Source organism: Microcaecilia unicolor, chromosome 13, assembly GCF_901765095.1.
Source record: "Microcaecilia unicolor chromosome 13, aMicUni1.1, whole genome shotgun sequence".
Taxonomy (NCBI): domain Eukaryota; kingdom Metazoa; phylum Chordata; class Amphibia; order Gymnophiona; family Siphonopidae; genus Microcaecilia; species Microcaecilia unicolor.
The window spans coordinates 66,520,412-66,535,166 of NC_044043.1; the positions used below are offsets into that span (position 1 = coordinate 66,520,412).

Genomic DNA, 14,755 nt, shown 5'->3' on the forward strand with positions numbered 1-14,755 from the left:
AAAAAAAATACTGGAGCGATAGGCAGTCAAATCTATCAACAATCATATAATCATAGACTCCTATATAAAAATAGATAACTTAAATATAATTCATATTTGACGTTATCTATTTTTATAAATTATAGAGGAAAAGCCTCAATCCCGGCGTGGGCTCCTTGTGTTGTGAAACAACGTTAGGGAGCACCGCCCGATCATCACTGGCTCAAAAACCTCTATTAAAGTAACCCACTTGTATTTTCCAATTTTAATCAATTCTCAATTTAATGGGTACTTAGCTTGCTGCTGAAAAAATTCTAAGCAGTCTCACAAACAGAATACAGTCGTCTGAACCCCGTCCACGGCCCGACTCGGCCCAAGTTTCACCTTCTTCCTCAGGGTCCGTGGGTCAATCAACTGTATTTCAATCGGCACTTCGCTCGCTTCAATGTCAATGTAATTTATTTAACACAGAGCCCGAGGTGAGGGGGCACATTTTAGCCCTCCCCCCCCCGCCGCTGCCGACTCCCCCCGCCGCCGACCCCACCCCCCGCCGCCACCAACTTTGATGACCCCTGCCGACAACTCTCTCGACCCCCCTCCTGCCGCAGTCGCCTACCTTTGCTGGCGGGGGACCCCAATCCCCGCCAGCCGAGGAGGTCCTCTACTTCCCGCGAAGGCTTCATTCTGTTTCTGACGTCCTGCACGTTGTACATGCAGGACGTCAGATTCACAGAAACAGAATGAAGCCTGGCTGATCTGAAAGGCTTCGTTCTGTTTCTGTGAGTCTGACGTCCTGCATGTACAATGTGCAGGACGTCAGAAACAGAATGAAGCCTTCGCGGGAAGAAGAGGACCTCGGCTGGCGAGGATTGAGGTCCCCCGCCAGCAAAGGTAGCCCACGGTGACGGCAGGGGAGTATTGGCGACAGGAGGGGGGTCGAGAGGCTCATCAGCAGAGGGGTCCAGGGCCAAATCTACGGGGGCCCAGGCCCCCCGTAGCTACGCCACTGAATATATTAATCAAGTATGACTAAAACTTGAAACAGCATTGGTTACAAGGCAACTTATGCCCTCATGCAGCCTGCAAACCAGTTAGCCCACTGTCCTGCCATGTGGCAAGGAGTGTACAATCTACTTGTCTTGTACATCATGGAATCGAATGCTTACCCAGGGCCAGATTTATGTACAAACTAGACAAGCTTTAGCCTAGGGCCTCACATTACAAGGAGGCTCATTATTATTATGTATTAATTTAATAATAGTTGATAAAAATGTATGTGCGTGATGTAGCATTTTATGTATGAGCATGGAAAACTATTAAAGCTAAAATTCACTTCCTACATGCTCAAGGGAGGCTTCTTAAACGTTACAGCTTAGGCACCATAACATGCATAAATTCAGCCCTGTGCTTACCTCTTCTATTGTAGAGTGCTGCCGCTCACCCTGCTTCCCCAGCTCCAGGATCTGGAAAGACAGAAATCACAGCTATAGGGACCTCATAACTGGCCAGCTCCAAAAACAGTCAACTCCTGCAGCAAGGCATGATCACCGTGAGAAATCCCTAGCTTAAAGACTGATACTCTCATGCCTTAATATGTCCCAAGTTTGTTTCTTTTCTTTTATTTATTAGGATTTATTTACCACCTTTTTGAAAAAATTCACCCAAAGTGGTGTACAGCAAGACCAATCTGGATAAAGGCAACAGACAATTTCAGCAGAAAAAAAACAGTACATAGCATGGCACGGTATCAACATAATACTCAATAAAACATCTTAATAGACAGCACAGGTCCCTCTTATCCCGTTCTGAGACTGTGGGAAACATAGGTGAATCTCTTCTTAAAAGCAGTTGATAAATCCCTCCTTACCATGGTCTGAGACCACAGAAAACACACAAGTTTGTTCTGGTTAGAAACTGGCACTCTCGCTTCACTCTGTGCTCAAAACACAATGTTGGGTACAGTAAATTGCAGCCTACATGCTAGTACACGCATGCCCAGACTGTCGTGCCCTCTCTCCCAGCACAGCTCATTCATTAAGCCTGAAATCAAGGGCTCTGCTCAGCAATGGATAGAAAGTTTCCACCACTAAAAGGACAGAGCTGGTCAGAGAGTCCCAACTACTGAGCAAGCAACACCCTCACGTCTGCCCCTACAAGGACACCTGCTGTTCTCCAAGGAATGACAAAGAAGGGAAGATTTGTCCTACTCTGTCCAATTTCAGAGTAGCAGGTGTAAAGAGGGGCAGCAGATTCTCACCTTCTCCAAGGGTGGGTAGTAGACAGGATGTTGCGATATGCTGGGGAAGCAGATTCTGAGGGCTACAGCGCTCTCTGTGTTCGGGTTACTTTGTACAGTGCCCATAGCATTCAATAACTCCCCTTTGTCATCTTTAAAGAAGAGGAGTGGACAGCAAGTCAGCAAAGCTATTACCTTTCGCATGTAAGCTTTGCTGCTGAGCTTGCAGACCCCCATCACCCACCCACAGCGCCCGCTGAGCTTGCAGACCCCCACCACCCACCCACAGCGCCCGCTAAGCTTGCAGACCCCCACCACCCACCCACAGCGCCCACTAGGCTTGCAGACCCCCACCACCCAGCCATAGCGCCCGCTGAGCTTGCAGACCCCCACCACCCACCCACAGCGCCCGCTAAGCTTGCAGACCCCCACCACCCACCCACAGCGCCCACTAGGCTTGCAGACCCCCACCACCCAGCCATAGCGCCCGCTGAGCTTGCAGACCCCCCACCACCCACCCACAGCGTCCGCTAAGCTTGCAGACCCCCACCACCCACCCACAGCGCCCGCTGAGCTTGCAGACCCTCCACCACCCACAGCGCCCACTAGGCTTGCAGACCCCCACCACCCAGCCATAGCGCCCGCTAAGCTTGCAGACCCCCATCACCCAGCCATAGCCCCCGCTGAGCTTGCAGACCCCCCACCACCCAGCCATAGCACCCGGCTGAACTTGCAGACCCCCACCACCCACCCACAGCGCCCGCTGAGCTTGCAGACCCCCACCACCCAGCCACAGCCCCCGCTGAACCTGTAGACCCCCACAATATACCCACAGTGCTCATTGAGCCTGCAGACCCCCTAAGACACATTCACAGCATCCACTAAGCCTACAGAACCCCCAAATGCTTACAGACCCTTCCCATACAGCTGCAATCCCCACCAAGCCTACAACTGTCCTAAACATACCCTAGTCCTCTACCAGATCTATTTGTCCAAAATACCCACAGCACCCCATCAAACCTACAGATCCCCAATATTTCTGCACCCCCCCCCCCCCCCCCCCACATACACACACACTGAGCCACAGCCTGCCATCTGTCCCAGGCCCCTGGAAAGCATTGCCAACTGCACACATTGTCTAAGGCGGAGGAAGAGTTGGCTGCAACCCTGTGGTTTGCACTAAACACAACCAGAGGAAACAGTTCATATCTCTCTCTCTCTCACACACACACACACAAGTCTGACAAGGATTAAGGTTGTTTAATTATGCAGTGAACGATGATGCTGGAATTCAAGCCTGTCATCTTTTAGTAAGCAGAAAGCTGCAGCAGCGCATCGCCCCCCCCCCCCCTTCCCCATGAACATTGACAGCACAGCCTGCAAGCAAGCCTCAAGTCCCAGAGCCCTTTGCTGCTGTTATACCTGGTGCTGAGGACCACATATAGAGGCAGCACTCCCCCATCTTTAGCATGTCATTCCAGTCAAACACCATAGTATTTACCCAAGCAATGGGACAGTCCTGAGAAAGAAACAATGGTTCTTATAAGATAATCATATAAAGACATTTAGGGTAACAGTGTCTCAGTACTACACAGGAAGGAATCCAAGATGGAGGTGAGGAGAAGTTCTGACTCCAATAAAACCTGAAAATCTGAACCCAGACAGGCTTATATACACATCCCAGATAGATATGTCCATGACCTTAAACAGAGTGGAAGGTACAACCCTAAGAACAAAGGGAGGGGGGGGGGTGGTTACCTGCATGGGGCAGCAGGTTCAACCCTGGCCACCTTTCTGCGCAGACTGGATGGACCATGCTGGTCTTTACCTGCTGTCATTCAATATACCAGCTGTATAGAGATTACACTCCAAGCAACATTTCCTGCTAGAGTCCCTAATCCAACATCCCTCCTCCTTGGTCCCTTCCCTAGTCTCCCCAGCACCCCTTTTCCCCAATCCCCCCCACCACCAACACTCCACCTCCCTGTTCCTTAGTTCTTAGTCCCTCTTTCCCATCACCCTCCTGTTCCCTAGCCAGTGGGGTCTCTGGAGATATAGCCCAGGTGCAGGTCTCACATAGAGAATCTTCAATAAGGACAAGAGCATCCTTCTGCCCCCCCCCCCCCCCCCCCCCCCCCAACTTACAGCTTTCTTAGATTTCTTCTTAGTAGACCGAACCTTCTTGGCCTTCTCTACAGCATAAAGTATAAAGCTGAGTTGAGACATGCGTGGCAAGTCACAGATGCTAATGTCAAATTCCATCATCTGATTCCAGACAGGCTCAGATGACACGCTGACCTCTGCAGTCCTCACCGTCTTACACAACATTTCGCTCCCATGGAAGAGACTAGCCTGGACCACCAGCTGAACCCCAGGGAGAGAAGAGGACACAGGAAGAGCCAGAAATTAGCAGACATACACACTTCAGGGGAACACTGTGTACTTACAGTGAAGGATGGAGGTGTAGGAGGAGGTACTTCAGGTGTTTGTTTTTGCATCTCATCAATAAAGTCAGAGGACAGTGATCATTGCAACCTTGCTCCTGGGGTGAAGGGACAGAACATTAAGGCCCACGTTGACTGGAGATATGCTAGGTGGGCAGAACTCACTCCAGGGTGGAGGCAGGGAAATTTAAAAATAATGGAGTTACAACTTGGTGTCCTCTGTCTACATTTATTTCCAGTAGAGAGCAGTGGCGTAGCTACGTGGGGCCTGACGGGGCCTGGGCCCCCTCAGATTTGGCCCTGGACCCCTCCCCTGGCGTCGCCAACCCTCCCCCGTCATCGAGTACCTGTGCTCGGGGGTCCCCAATCCCCGCCAGCCGAAGTCCTGTGTTTTCAGCCCATCTCTGGGCCAGCGGGTTGCTGCAGCCTGCAGCAGCTGATCTGATTCTGCAAGCGGGAACGTGCAGGACATCAGGACGATTCATTCCACGCAAAGAGAATCGGCTTCCCGCTTGCAGAATCAGATCAGCTGCCGCAGCAGTCTGCAGCAACGCGCCGACCCAGAGACGGGCTGAAGAATCTTCAGTGAAGACACAGAACTTCGGCTGGCGGGGATTGGGGACCCCCGCCAGTACAGGTACTTGACGGCGATGGCGACAGGGGAGGGTTGGCGATGCCGGGTGAGGGGTCAAAGATGGCGTCGGCGGGGGGTGGGTCAAAAATGGCGGCGCGGGGGGGGGGGGGGGAATGTGCCTCCTCACCTTGGGCTCTGGCCCCCCCTCCCGCCGAAGTCTGGCTACGCCCATGCACAGTTGTAAATATGTACTGAAAGAATCTTTCCCTCTGACAGGCCCTGAGGCTGCTGGGCGCTGAAGAGGATTCTTCTCTCCTCCAGGGATCCTTAAGAGTGCTGGGCTCTGAAGGAGAAGTCCCTGCCTCCTACTCCTCCTCAGACCCCTCTTCTCTTTCTCACATGTTTTTGCACTGTGCTCTCATGTTTATCATCTCACCACAAGTTGCTCATTCAGCGATACCCAGAAAACCCAACCTGGCTTCTAGGAACTGAGTGTTGCGTGAGGGAGGTACATTCGTTTTTAGCTTTGCTTCCTGTTTAGTAGTTTGGTGATGACCAATATAGTCCCATGTACATTGTGCTTTTAGCAGTACATATCTTGACATAATGCTGTTTACCCCAGAAAGAAAAAAACCTCCACCTACCTTCAAGCATTCATCTGCATTCACATTACTGCCTTGCAGGATCTTCACACAGAAGGTCTGTTCAAAGTTCCAAAGGGATACTGGGCTAAGCTGTAAGGAGGACAGTCCAAAAAATCAGCACATGAAAAGCAAAACCAGCAAAGAGGCCTGCCGAAATCCAACTGCAGAGCAGGAGTGCATAATAATGAAGTCAGAAACATGGAAGATACCCACTGTTGTACTCTCTGCGCCATATCACCCTGTATCACAGGGTCACCTCTACATTCTGGCCACTGTTTACCCTAAATCCTGCCCATCCTCACTCCACAGGCCACACACAGGACCCTATATTCCCACCAATACATTCACCACTATGGGCTAAATTCTGTAAATGGAACCCAAAGACAGGCACTGAAATGATTCTGCAAAGGAGGATCTGCGTGGAATGATCTTTACAGAATATTAGCTTAGCGTGCATTTCACTCCTAACTTTGGGCATGAGTACTTATGTCTGACAAAGGCTAGTGTAAATGCTCTCACCTAACCGATGGCAAATAGGCGTGCAAATGCAGGTATTCTATAACATCGCATCTAAATTTATGGGAATGCCCCTGAACCACCCATACACCTCCCATGGCTAAGCCCCCCTTTGGTTACATGCTATGCTATGAAATTTAGGCATGGATGTTATAGAATAGAGTGTAGGGCTGATCCCCGCGTAACTCCTAATTACTGCCAATTAAGTGCTTGTAACACTAATTAGCTAATAGTTTATACACAAATCTCAAATTTACACACCCAACTTTGTGCGACCTATGCAGAATCCGGGGGTAAATGTCCTACCATCTGATACCCCCTGCTCATCTGTAACCACCCAATCACTACTACACGGCTGATTTAGATTAAAAGATGACTGAGGTCTGTCAAGTCCAACCCTCCTCTGATTCCATGGCGGCTCTCTCTACAGTAATCCTCGAGAAGATGAAAAAGCAGTGTCCATCTATAGCAGTGGCGTAGCTACGTGGGGCCAGGGGGGGCCTGGGCCCAAGTAGATTTGGCTCTGGACCCCCCTGCTGATGACCCGCCTGACCCCCCCTCCCGCCGTCAACCCGCCGTCGCGGTCGCCTGCCTTTGCTGGCGGGGAACCCCAACCCCCACCAGCCAAGGTCCTCTTCTTCTCGCAAAAGGCTTCTTTCTGTTTCTGACGTCCTGCACGTTGTACGTGGAGGACGTCAGAAACAGAAGGAAGTCTTTTGCGAGAAGAAGAGGACCTTGGCTGGAGGGGATTCGGGTCCCCCGCCAGCAAAGGTAGGAGACGGCGGGTTGGCGGCGGGAGGGAAGGGGGGGGGGTCGAGAGGGTCGGCGGGGGGGGGGGCAAAGTCAGCAATGGCGGGGGGGGGGGGGGTCAGCTGCGCCGGGGTGGGCTAAAATGTGCCCCCTTACCTCGGGCTCTGGACCCCCCCCCTCCCGCCGAAGTCTGGCTATGCCCCTGATTTCTATAGCCAATTCTTTTCCTATCCAACCTCTGCCCTTTATCTTTCCTCTCCATCTCTTTACCCCTCCCAATTCCCTTCTCCTTTTGCTTTTCCTACCTTGTTTACCCTGACACGCTCAATTCACTTATTCCTCAAAATCCCACTCTCACTACATTTACTACAGTTCATAATATTCTCCTTAAAAACTTTGTGATTGTAATTTACTATGTAAGTCGCATTGAGCCTGCAATGTGTGGGAAAGCGCGGGGTACAAATGTAATAAATAAATAAATAAATATATTCTGTAACTGAGGAAAAAATTCCCTTCCAACCACATATCTAGTAACCAGCTCACAAATCACTAGAGTAACACGTTGCTAATGGCTAGTGGTTAGTGCAGTAAGCTGAGATCCTGGAACTGGGTTCAATTCCCACTGCAGCTCCTTGAGACCTTGGGCAAGTCACTTAACCCTCCCATTGCCCCAGGTATAAATAACCTTAGATTGTGAGCCCATTTGGGACAGAAAAGTACCTGCAAAAATAGTATATGTAAACTGCTTTGACTGTATTTACAGAAAGGCAGCATATCAAGTGTGGAATAAATATAAAACACTTACATCTATTATAAAACACTTACACTTACATCTATTTCCTGTACTGTTCTAGATATGAATACATGTGTAAACCTTATTTTTTTTAAAAACTTCATGATTTCACTGGATTATTCAAGATAAAAAACCTTCTGTAAAAATCAATCAATTACAAAACACATTTAATGATCTGAATGGAAACTTCAAGTTTGAGGAAACCACAGGTAAGTTCAATCAAATAAAACAGACACTGGTGCAGATTTGTCCCAAACACTATCTTCAAAAAGCATTTACTACTACTACTTAACATTTCTAGAGCGCTACTAGGGTTACGCAGCGCTGTACAAATTAATAACTAAGGACGGTCCCTGCTCAGAAGAGCTTACAATCTAAAGGACGAAATGTCAAGTTGGGTAGTCTAGATTTCCTGAGTAGAGGTGTTGTGATTAGGTGCTGAAAGCGACATTGAAGAGGTGGGCTTTGAGCAATGATTTGAAGATGGGTAGGGAGGGGGCCTGGCGTATGGGCTCAGGGAGTTGTTCCAAGCATGGGGTGAGGCGAGGCAGAAAGGGCGGAGCCTAGAGTTGGCGGTGGTGGAGAAGGGTACTGAAAGGAGGGATTTGTCTTGAGAGCGGAGGTTATGGGTAGGGACGTAAGGGGAGATGAGGGTAGAGAGGTAAGGAGGGGGTGCAGATCGAGCATTTGTAGGATTTTATTAGGAGATAGAGGAGAAGCAGGCAGAAAGAGAAAAGAGGAACCTCTTTTCTTGGTTTGACAGTGTGCATGAGGTGAGTGTTTGCAAAGGAATATTGGTTAGTTGGATGATAATCTTATTTTTCTTATATTTTGGTTCTGAATTAGTGAGATTTTATTTGATGAAGAGAGGCGAGTATCAACTATGGTGCTAATGACCCTCTATCAACTACACAGTCTTATGACCATCAGGCAAGAAGACCTGCCCATCCAGCTCCCCCCCCCCCCCCCCCATCCCACCTCAGGTGTCTGCTAATGTCCATCCATCTCTGTACTGATGGTGCAGGGAACAGACTGGAGAGTACTTAAGATATGCAGTATCACCTTTTTCACAGGCAGAGGTGGCGGCTTGCTGCGCAGCTTGGAGACCTGCAGGCTCTCTTGTTCGTCACGTAACACTTTGACAGATGAAGTTGGCACTAGCGTGAGGTGTGGAGTCAGATTGCGATACAAACAGCCACTGATGTACTGTGGATTACAAGGAGAATGAATCACAAGTATCCTCTAGAGGAGGGATGGACAAATTGCGGCCTACAGGCCGAATGCAGCCTGCCATTGAATTTTATGCAGTCCCCAAGACCATGAGTATACACAAAAAAACATCATTAACCACAATTTGGGTGATTTTAAAGTGGGGTTTTTTTCCACAAATATTTTCAGACTAGCCACTCTAGCAGTTTGCTTCCATCATTTGAAGTGTAGTAAATTTAAAACAAATAAGAGAAAATATTTCTTCACCCAATGCGTACTTAAACTCTGGAATTCGTTGCCGGAGAACGTAGTGAAGGCGGTTAGCTTGGCAGAGTTTAAAAGGGGTTGGATGGTTTCCTAAAGGACAAGTCCATAGACCGCTACTAAATGGACTTGGGAAAAATTCACAATTTCGGGAATAACATGTATAAAATGTTTGTATGTTTAGGTAGCTTGCCAGGTGCCCTTGACCTGGATTGGCCGCTGTTGGGGACAGAATGCTGGGCTCGATGGACCTTTGGTCGTTTCCCAGTATGGTATTACTTATGTACTTATTTATTTATCACAGGTGGTTTATGGAGCTCAGTGCATATCTGGATCTGAAATTACATATTATTATGGCCCACTAGAAATAGTACTGACATTCATGCAGCCCTCTGTGTATAAAGGTTGCCCCCAACTACCTTCTCCCAGGCCAAAGCTCCATGAACCAGTCTGCTGCAGCACATTCCTACTGTACTGACATTACATAAGTTACATAAGTAATGCCACACTGGGAAAGACCAAGGGTCCATCGAGCCCAGCATCCTGTCCACGACAGCAGCCAATCCAGGCCAAGGGCACCTGGCAAGTTTCCCAAACGTACAGACATTCTATACATGTTATTCCTGGAATTGTGGATTTTTCCCAAGTCCATTTAGTAGTGGTTTATGGACTTGTCCTTTAGGAAACCGTCTAACCCCTTTTTAAACTCTGCTAAGCTAACCGCCTTCACCACGTTCTCCGGCAACGAATTCCAGAGTTTAATTATACGTTGGGTGAAGAAATATTTTCTCCGATTTGTTTTAAATTTACTACACTGTAGTTTCATCGCATGCCCCCTAGTCCTAGTACTTTTGGAAAGCATGAACAGACGCTTCACATCCACCTGTTCCACTCCACTCATTATTTTATATACCTCTATCATGTCTCCCCTCAGCCGTCTCTTCTCCAAGCTGAATAGCCCTAGCCTCCTTAGTCTTTCTTCATAGGGAAGTCGTCCCATCCCCGCTATCATTTTTGTCGCCCTTCGCTGCACCTTTTCCAATTCTACTATATCTTTCTAGAGATGCAGCGACCAGAATTGAACACAATACTCAAGGTGTGGTCGCACCATGGAGCGATACAACGGCATTATAACATCCTCACACCTGTTTTCCATACCTTTCCTAATAATACCCAACATTCTATTCACTTTCCTAGCCGCAGCAGCACTCTGTCTGTATTATATCTGTGTTATGACAAATGTTCTATCGTGCTACCTATTAAGGTATTTCATTTGTATTGTGCTAACATCGAGTATCACATTCCTGTTCTACGAATGCTCTACTGTGCTGTTACATAGTAAACATAGTAGATGACGGCAGAAAAAGACCTGCACGGTCCATCCAGTCTGCCCAAGAAGATAAATTCATATGTGCTACTTTTTTATTTGTACTGTCCTCTTCAGGGCACAGATCGTATAAGTCTGGCCAGCCCTATCCCCGCCTCCCAACCACCAACCCCGCCTCCCACCACCAGCTCTGGCACAGACTGTATAAGTCTGCCCAGCACTATCCTCGCCTCCCAACTACCAGTCCCGCCTCCCACCACCAGCTCTGGCACAGACCGTATAAGTCTGCCCAGCACTATCCCTGCCTCCCACCACCGGCTCTGGCACAGACCATATAAGTCTGCCCAGCACTATCCCCGCCTCCCACCATCAGCTCTGGCACAGACTGTATAAGTCTGCCCAGCACTATCCCCGCCTCCCACCACCAGCTCTGGCACAGACCGTATAAGTCTGCCCAGCACTAGTCCCGCCTCCCAACCACCAGCCCCGGCACAGACCATATAAGTCTGCCCAGCACTAGTCCTTGTTATGTGTATGGTACTACACTGTATCATATTACTGTTATAACTATCATTTCATTTGCACTTTCCCCAGTTTACCTCACTCTTTTGTGTATTATGCTGCCATTTGGATGTTTTTCTTTTGGGAAAATGAACTTCTTTCTTATTCAGATTTTGGACGTTTTTTGCAAAACGTCTAAAGTCGGACTTAGATGCCCTTCCACGTAAAATCCTTCCACGAAAATGCCCTTCCACGTAAAACCTAGAGACTCTGATCTATCTTGATAATTTGTTAACAAACAAGGAGATGACACTCAATTTGTTTTTTTTTTTTACATCGAGTGCAGAATAGCTGCATTACTGTCAGAATGAGCCACATCCCAGGACTCCTCCAGATTCCCCCCAGTGCCCTAGTACAGGCACGTACCTTGAACTGGCAGAGAGGGTACTGCCCGTAGATATAATCAGAGCTGCCATTCACTTTCAGCGTATAGTCCTCTGGCTCCCCTCGGTCCTGCTGCCGGAACACTAAGGCTTTCTTCTTCAGCGCAGAGCGGACAAGTGCCAGTGGGAACTCTTTAGGGGAAATCTGCAGCGTGAAACTCTCCTGTAGAGAAAAGAGCAAGTTCAAGGGCAGATAAGGACTCTGTAACCTGCTGCCATTTCTGTCTACTCTCCACCAGTCTCAGATCTGCTGTTGGCTTGCGTGACACGATACAGTCTTTCCAAGAATAACAGACCCCAAGAATAGGCTCCCCGTTTCAGAACGTATTAAGTTTGAATTGCGTCTCCTAGTTTACAAAGGTTGTTCTTCCCTCCGCTTTGCTTTACCTAAACAAAATGTTATTCATCTCCTGCATACCTTCTCGTGGTCTACGCTCTTAACCATAATCTTCTTGGTCTTCCTTCTCCCTCAGTCTTACATCTTACTGTTTCAAGAGAATCCACATTCAGTTACCTTGGTCCCCAACTTTGGAATTCTTTACCAGCCCATATTCATAATCAAACCACTGTTTCTGCATGTAAACATTCCCTCAAAACACATCTTTTCAACCAGTATTTTGGTCCCTCAATAACATGATCTCTCTCTACTACCCCTTTCCTCTATTTTCTTCTCTCTCTTTTTGTTTTCTTTTTAATGTGAACTTTTCTCTCATTTAAATTGTAAACTGCATATTAAGTGGCGTGGAGGAGTGGCCTAGTGGTTAGGGTGGTGGACTTTGGTCCTGGGGAACTGAGGAACTGAGTTCAATTCCCAGCACAGGCAACTCCTTGTGACTCTGGGCAAGTCACTTAACCCTCCATTGCCCCATGTAAGCCGCATTGAGCCTGCCATGAGTGGGAAAGCGCAGGGTACAAATGTAACAAAAATAAAATAGATACTATTGGAGATTCTACATGGAATGTTGCTACTATTGGAGATTCTACATGGAATGTTGCTATTCCACTAGCAACATTCCATGTAGAAGGCTGCGCAGGCTTCTGTTTCTGTGAGTCTGATGTCCTGCACATATGTGCAGGACGTCAGACTTACAGAAGCAGAAGCCTGCGCGGCCACATTGGTGATCTGCAAGGGCCGACTTCTACATGGAATGTTGCTAGTGGAATCTCAAATAGTAGCAACAGTGGAGGAGTGGCCTAGTAGTTAGGGTGGTGGACTTTGGTCCTGGGGAACTGAGTTCAATTCCCAGCACAGGCAACTCCTTGTGACTCTGGGCAAGTCACTTAACCCTCCATTGCCCCATGTAAGCCGCATTGAACCTGCCATGTGTGGGAAAGCGCAGGGTACAAATGTAACAAAAATAAAATAGATACTATTGGAGATTCTACATGGAATGTTGCTACTATTGGAGTTTCTACATAGAATGTTGCTATTCCACTAGCAACATTCCATGTAGAAGGCTGCGCAGGCTTCTGTTTCTGTGAGTCTGACGTCCTGCACGTACTTGCAGGACGTCAGACTCACAGAAGCAGAAGGCTGCGCGGCCACATTGGTGATCTGCAAGGGCCGACTTCTACATGGAACGTTGCTAGTGGAATAGCAACATTCCATGTAGAACCTCAAATAGTAGCAACAGTGGAGGAGTGGCCTAGTGGTTAGGGTGGTGGACTTTGGTCCTGGGGAACTGAGGAACTGAGTTCAATTCCCACTTCAGGCACAGGCAGCTCCTTGTGACTCTGGCCAAGTCACTTAACCCTCCATTGTCCCATGTAAGCCGCATTGAGCCTGCCATGAGTGGGAAAGCGCAGGGTACAAATGTAACAAAAATAAAATAGATACTATTGGAGATTCTACATGGAATGTTGCTACTATTGGAGATTCTACATGGAATGTTGCTATCCCACTAGCAACATTCCATGTAGAAGCCTGCGCGGCCACATTGGTGATCTGCAAGGGCCGACTTCTACATGGAATGTTGCTAGTGGAATAGCAACATTCCATGTAGAATCTCAAATAGTAGCAACAGTGGAGGAGTGGCCTAGTGGTTAGGGTGGTGGACCTTGGTCCTGAGGAACTGAGTTCAATTCCCACTTCAGGCACAGGCAGCTCCTTGTGACTCTGGTCAAGTCACTTAACCCTCCATTGCCCCATGTAAGCCGCATTGAGCCTGCCATGAGTGGGACAGCGCAGGGTACAAATGTAACAAAAATAAATAAATAAAATAAATAGGTATCTTTTATTGAAGTACTGCGGTATATTAAGGATAATAAATATTAATAATATGCTGTGAAATTCAAGGCTCTGGCCAGCCTGCCCTCCCAATCACATCCACATGGATACACAGACCCAGGCCACAGTGGCCTGTTAATCCCCCATCCCACTGACTTTCACTTTGCCAGGCTCAAACCAAGTCTTTCCACCGCATGCCTCACCCACCCCATCAACCCTCACCTCACTAGACTCAAATTTGATGTTGACAATAATGTTCTTGCTGTTCGTGTGGTAGATGCCCATGTTCAGCAGCCTGGCAGAGGGCTCCAGCTGCCGTGGGAAGCTGTATTCCATCCATGCCTCCCAGCCCAGCTGTTGCCTTTCTGCAGCTTTTTCCTCACAAAGCTGGCGCATTTTGGAACGGAAGTCACGCACCTCCTGGTCACCCACTGAATCAAACTCATGTAAACCTGAGGGAAAACAACAGACAAAGCTGAAGAATGGGGAGGCACTTTCACAAAGATGTTTCCCTATGATGTCTTCTCAGTTTGCCTTTGCACACCAGTGATACGGGACAATCCCTCTGACCTGCCCCCCCCCCCACCCCCGAGCTCATGATCTCAATTAATAACACATGACATTGCATATGGTATGACACAGTGACATAGGATGTTTCTCATGACATACCCTCCCTCCCCCCACAAACTGTACTCTCACATCAATGATAAATTATGCTTCCTGTGTTTCCCTCATGGCCCAGAATATCATACCAGTGATACAGTGCTTTCTGGGACCCCAAAATACTACGTTCTCACACCAGTGACACAAGATATGCCTTATGATGCCTCTCACATTAATAGAACAGC

At 48.2% G+C, this 14,755-nt stretch overlaps 1 protein-coding gene across 1 annotated transcript in view; it reads right to left on the bottom strand.

The window, feature by feature from the left end:
- Window positions 1-14,755, bottom strand: part of PIK3CD (phosphatidylinositol-4,5-bisphosphate 3-kinase catalytic subunit delta) — a 94,479-nt gene that overhangs the window by 38,378 nt on the left and 41,346 nt on the right. The window contains exons 4-11 of the mRNA XM_030222494.1: window positions 14,130-14,359; window positions 11,664-11,843; window positions 8,999-9,142; window positions 5,878-5,967; window positions 4,361-4,579; window positions 3,638-3,734; window positions 2,237-2,367; window positions 1,392-1,442 (exon numbers count right to left, since the gene is read on the bottom strand). Of these exons, the coding sequence (XP_030078354.1) occupies window positions 1,392-1,442; window positions 2,237-2,367; window positions 3,638-3,734; window positions 4,361-4,579; window positions 5,878-5,967; window positions 8,999-9,142; window positions 11,664-11,843; window positions 14,130-14,359 (1,142 nt within the window). The remainder of the gene's footprint in view (window positions 1-1,391; window positions 1,443-2,236; window positions 2,368-3,637; window positions 3,735-4,360; window positions 4,580-5,877; window positions 5,968-8,998; window positions 9,143-11,663; window positions 11,844-14,129; window positions 14,360-14,755) is intronic.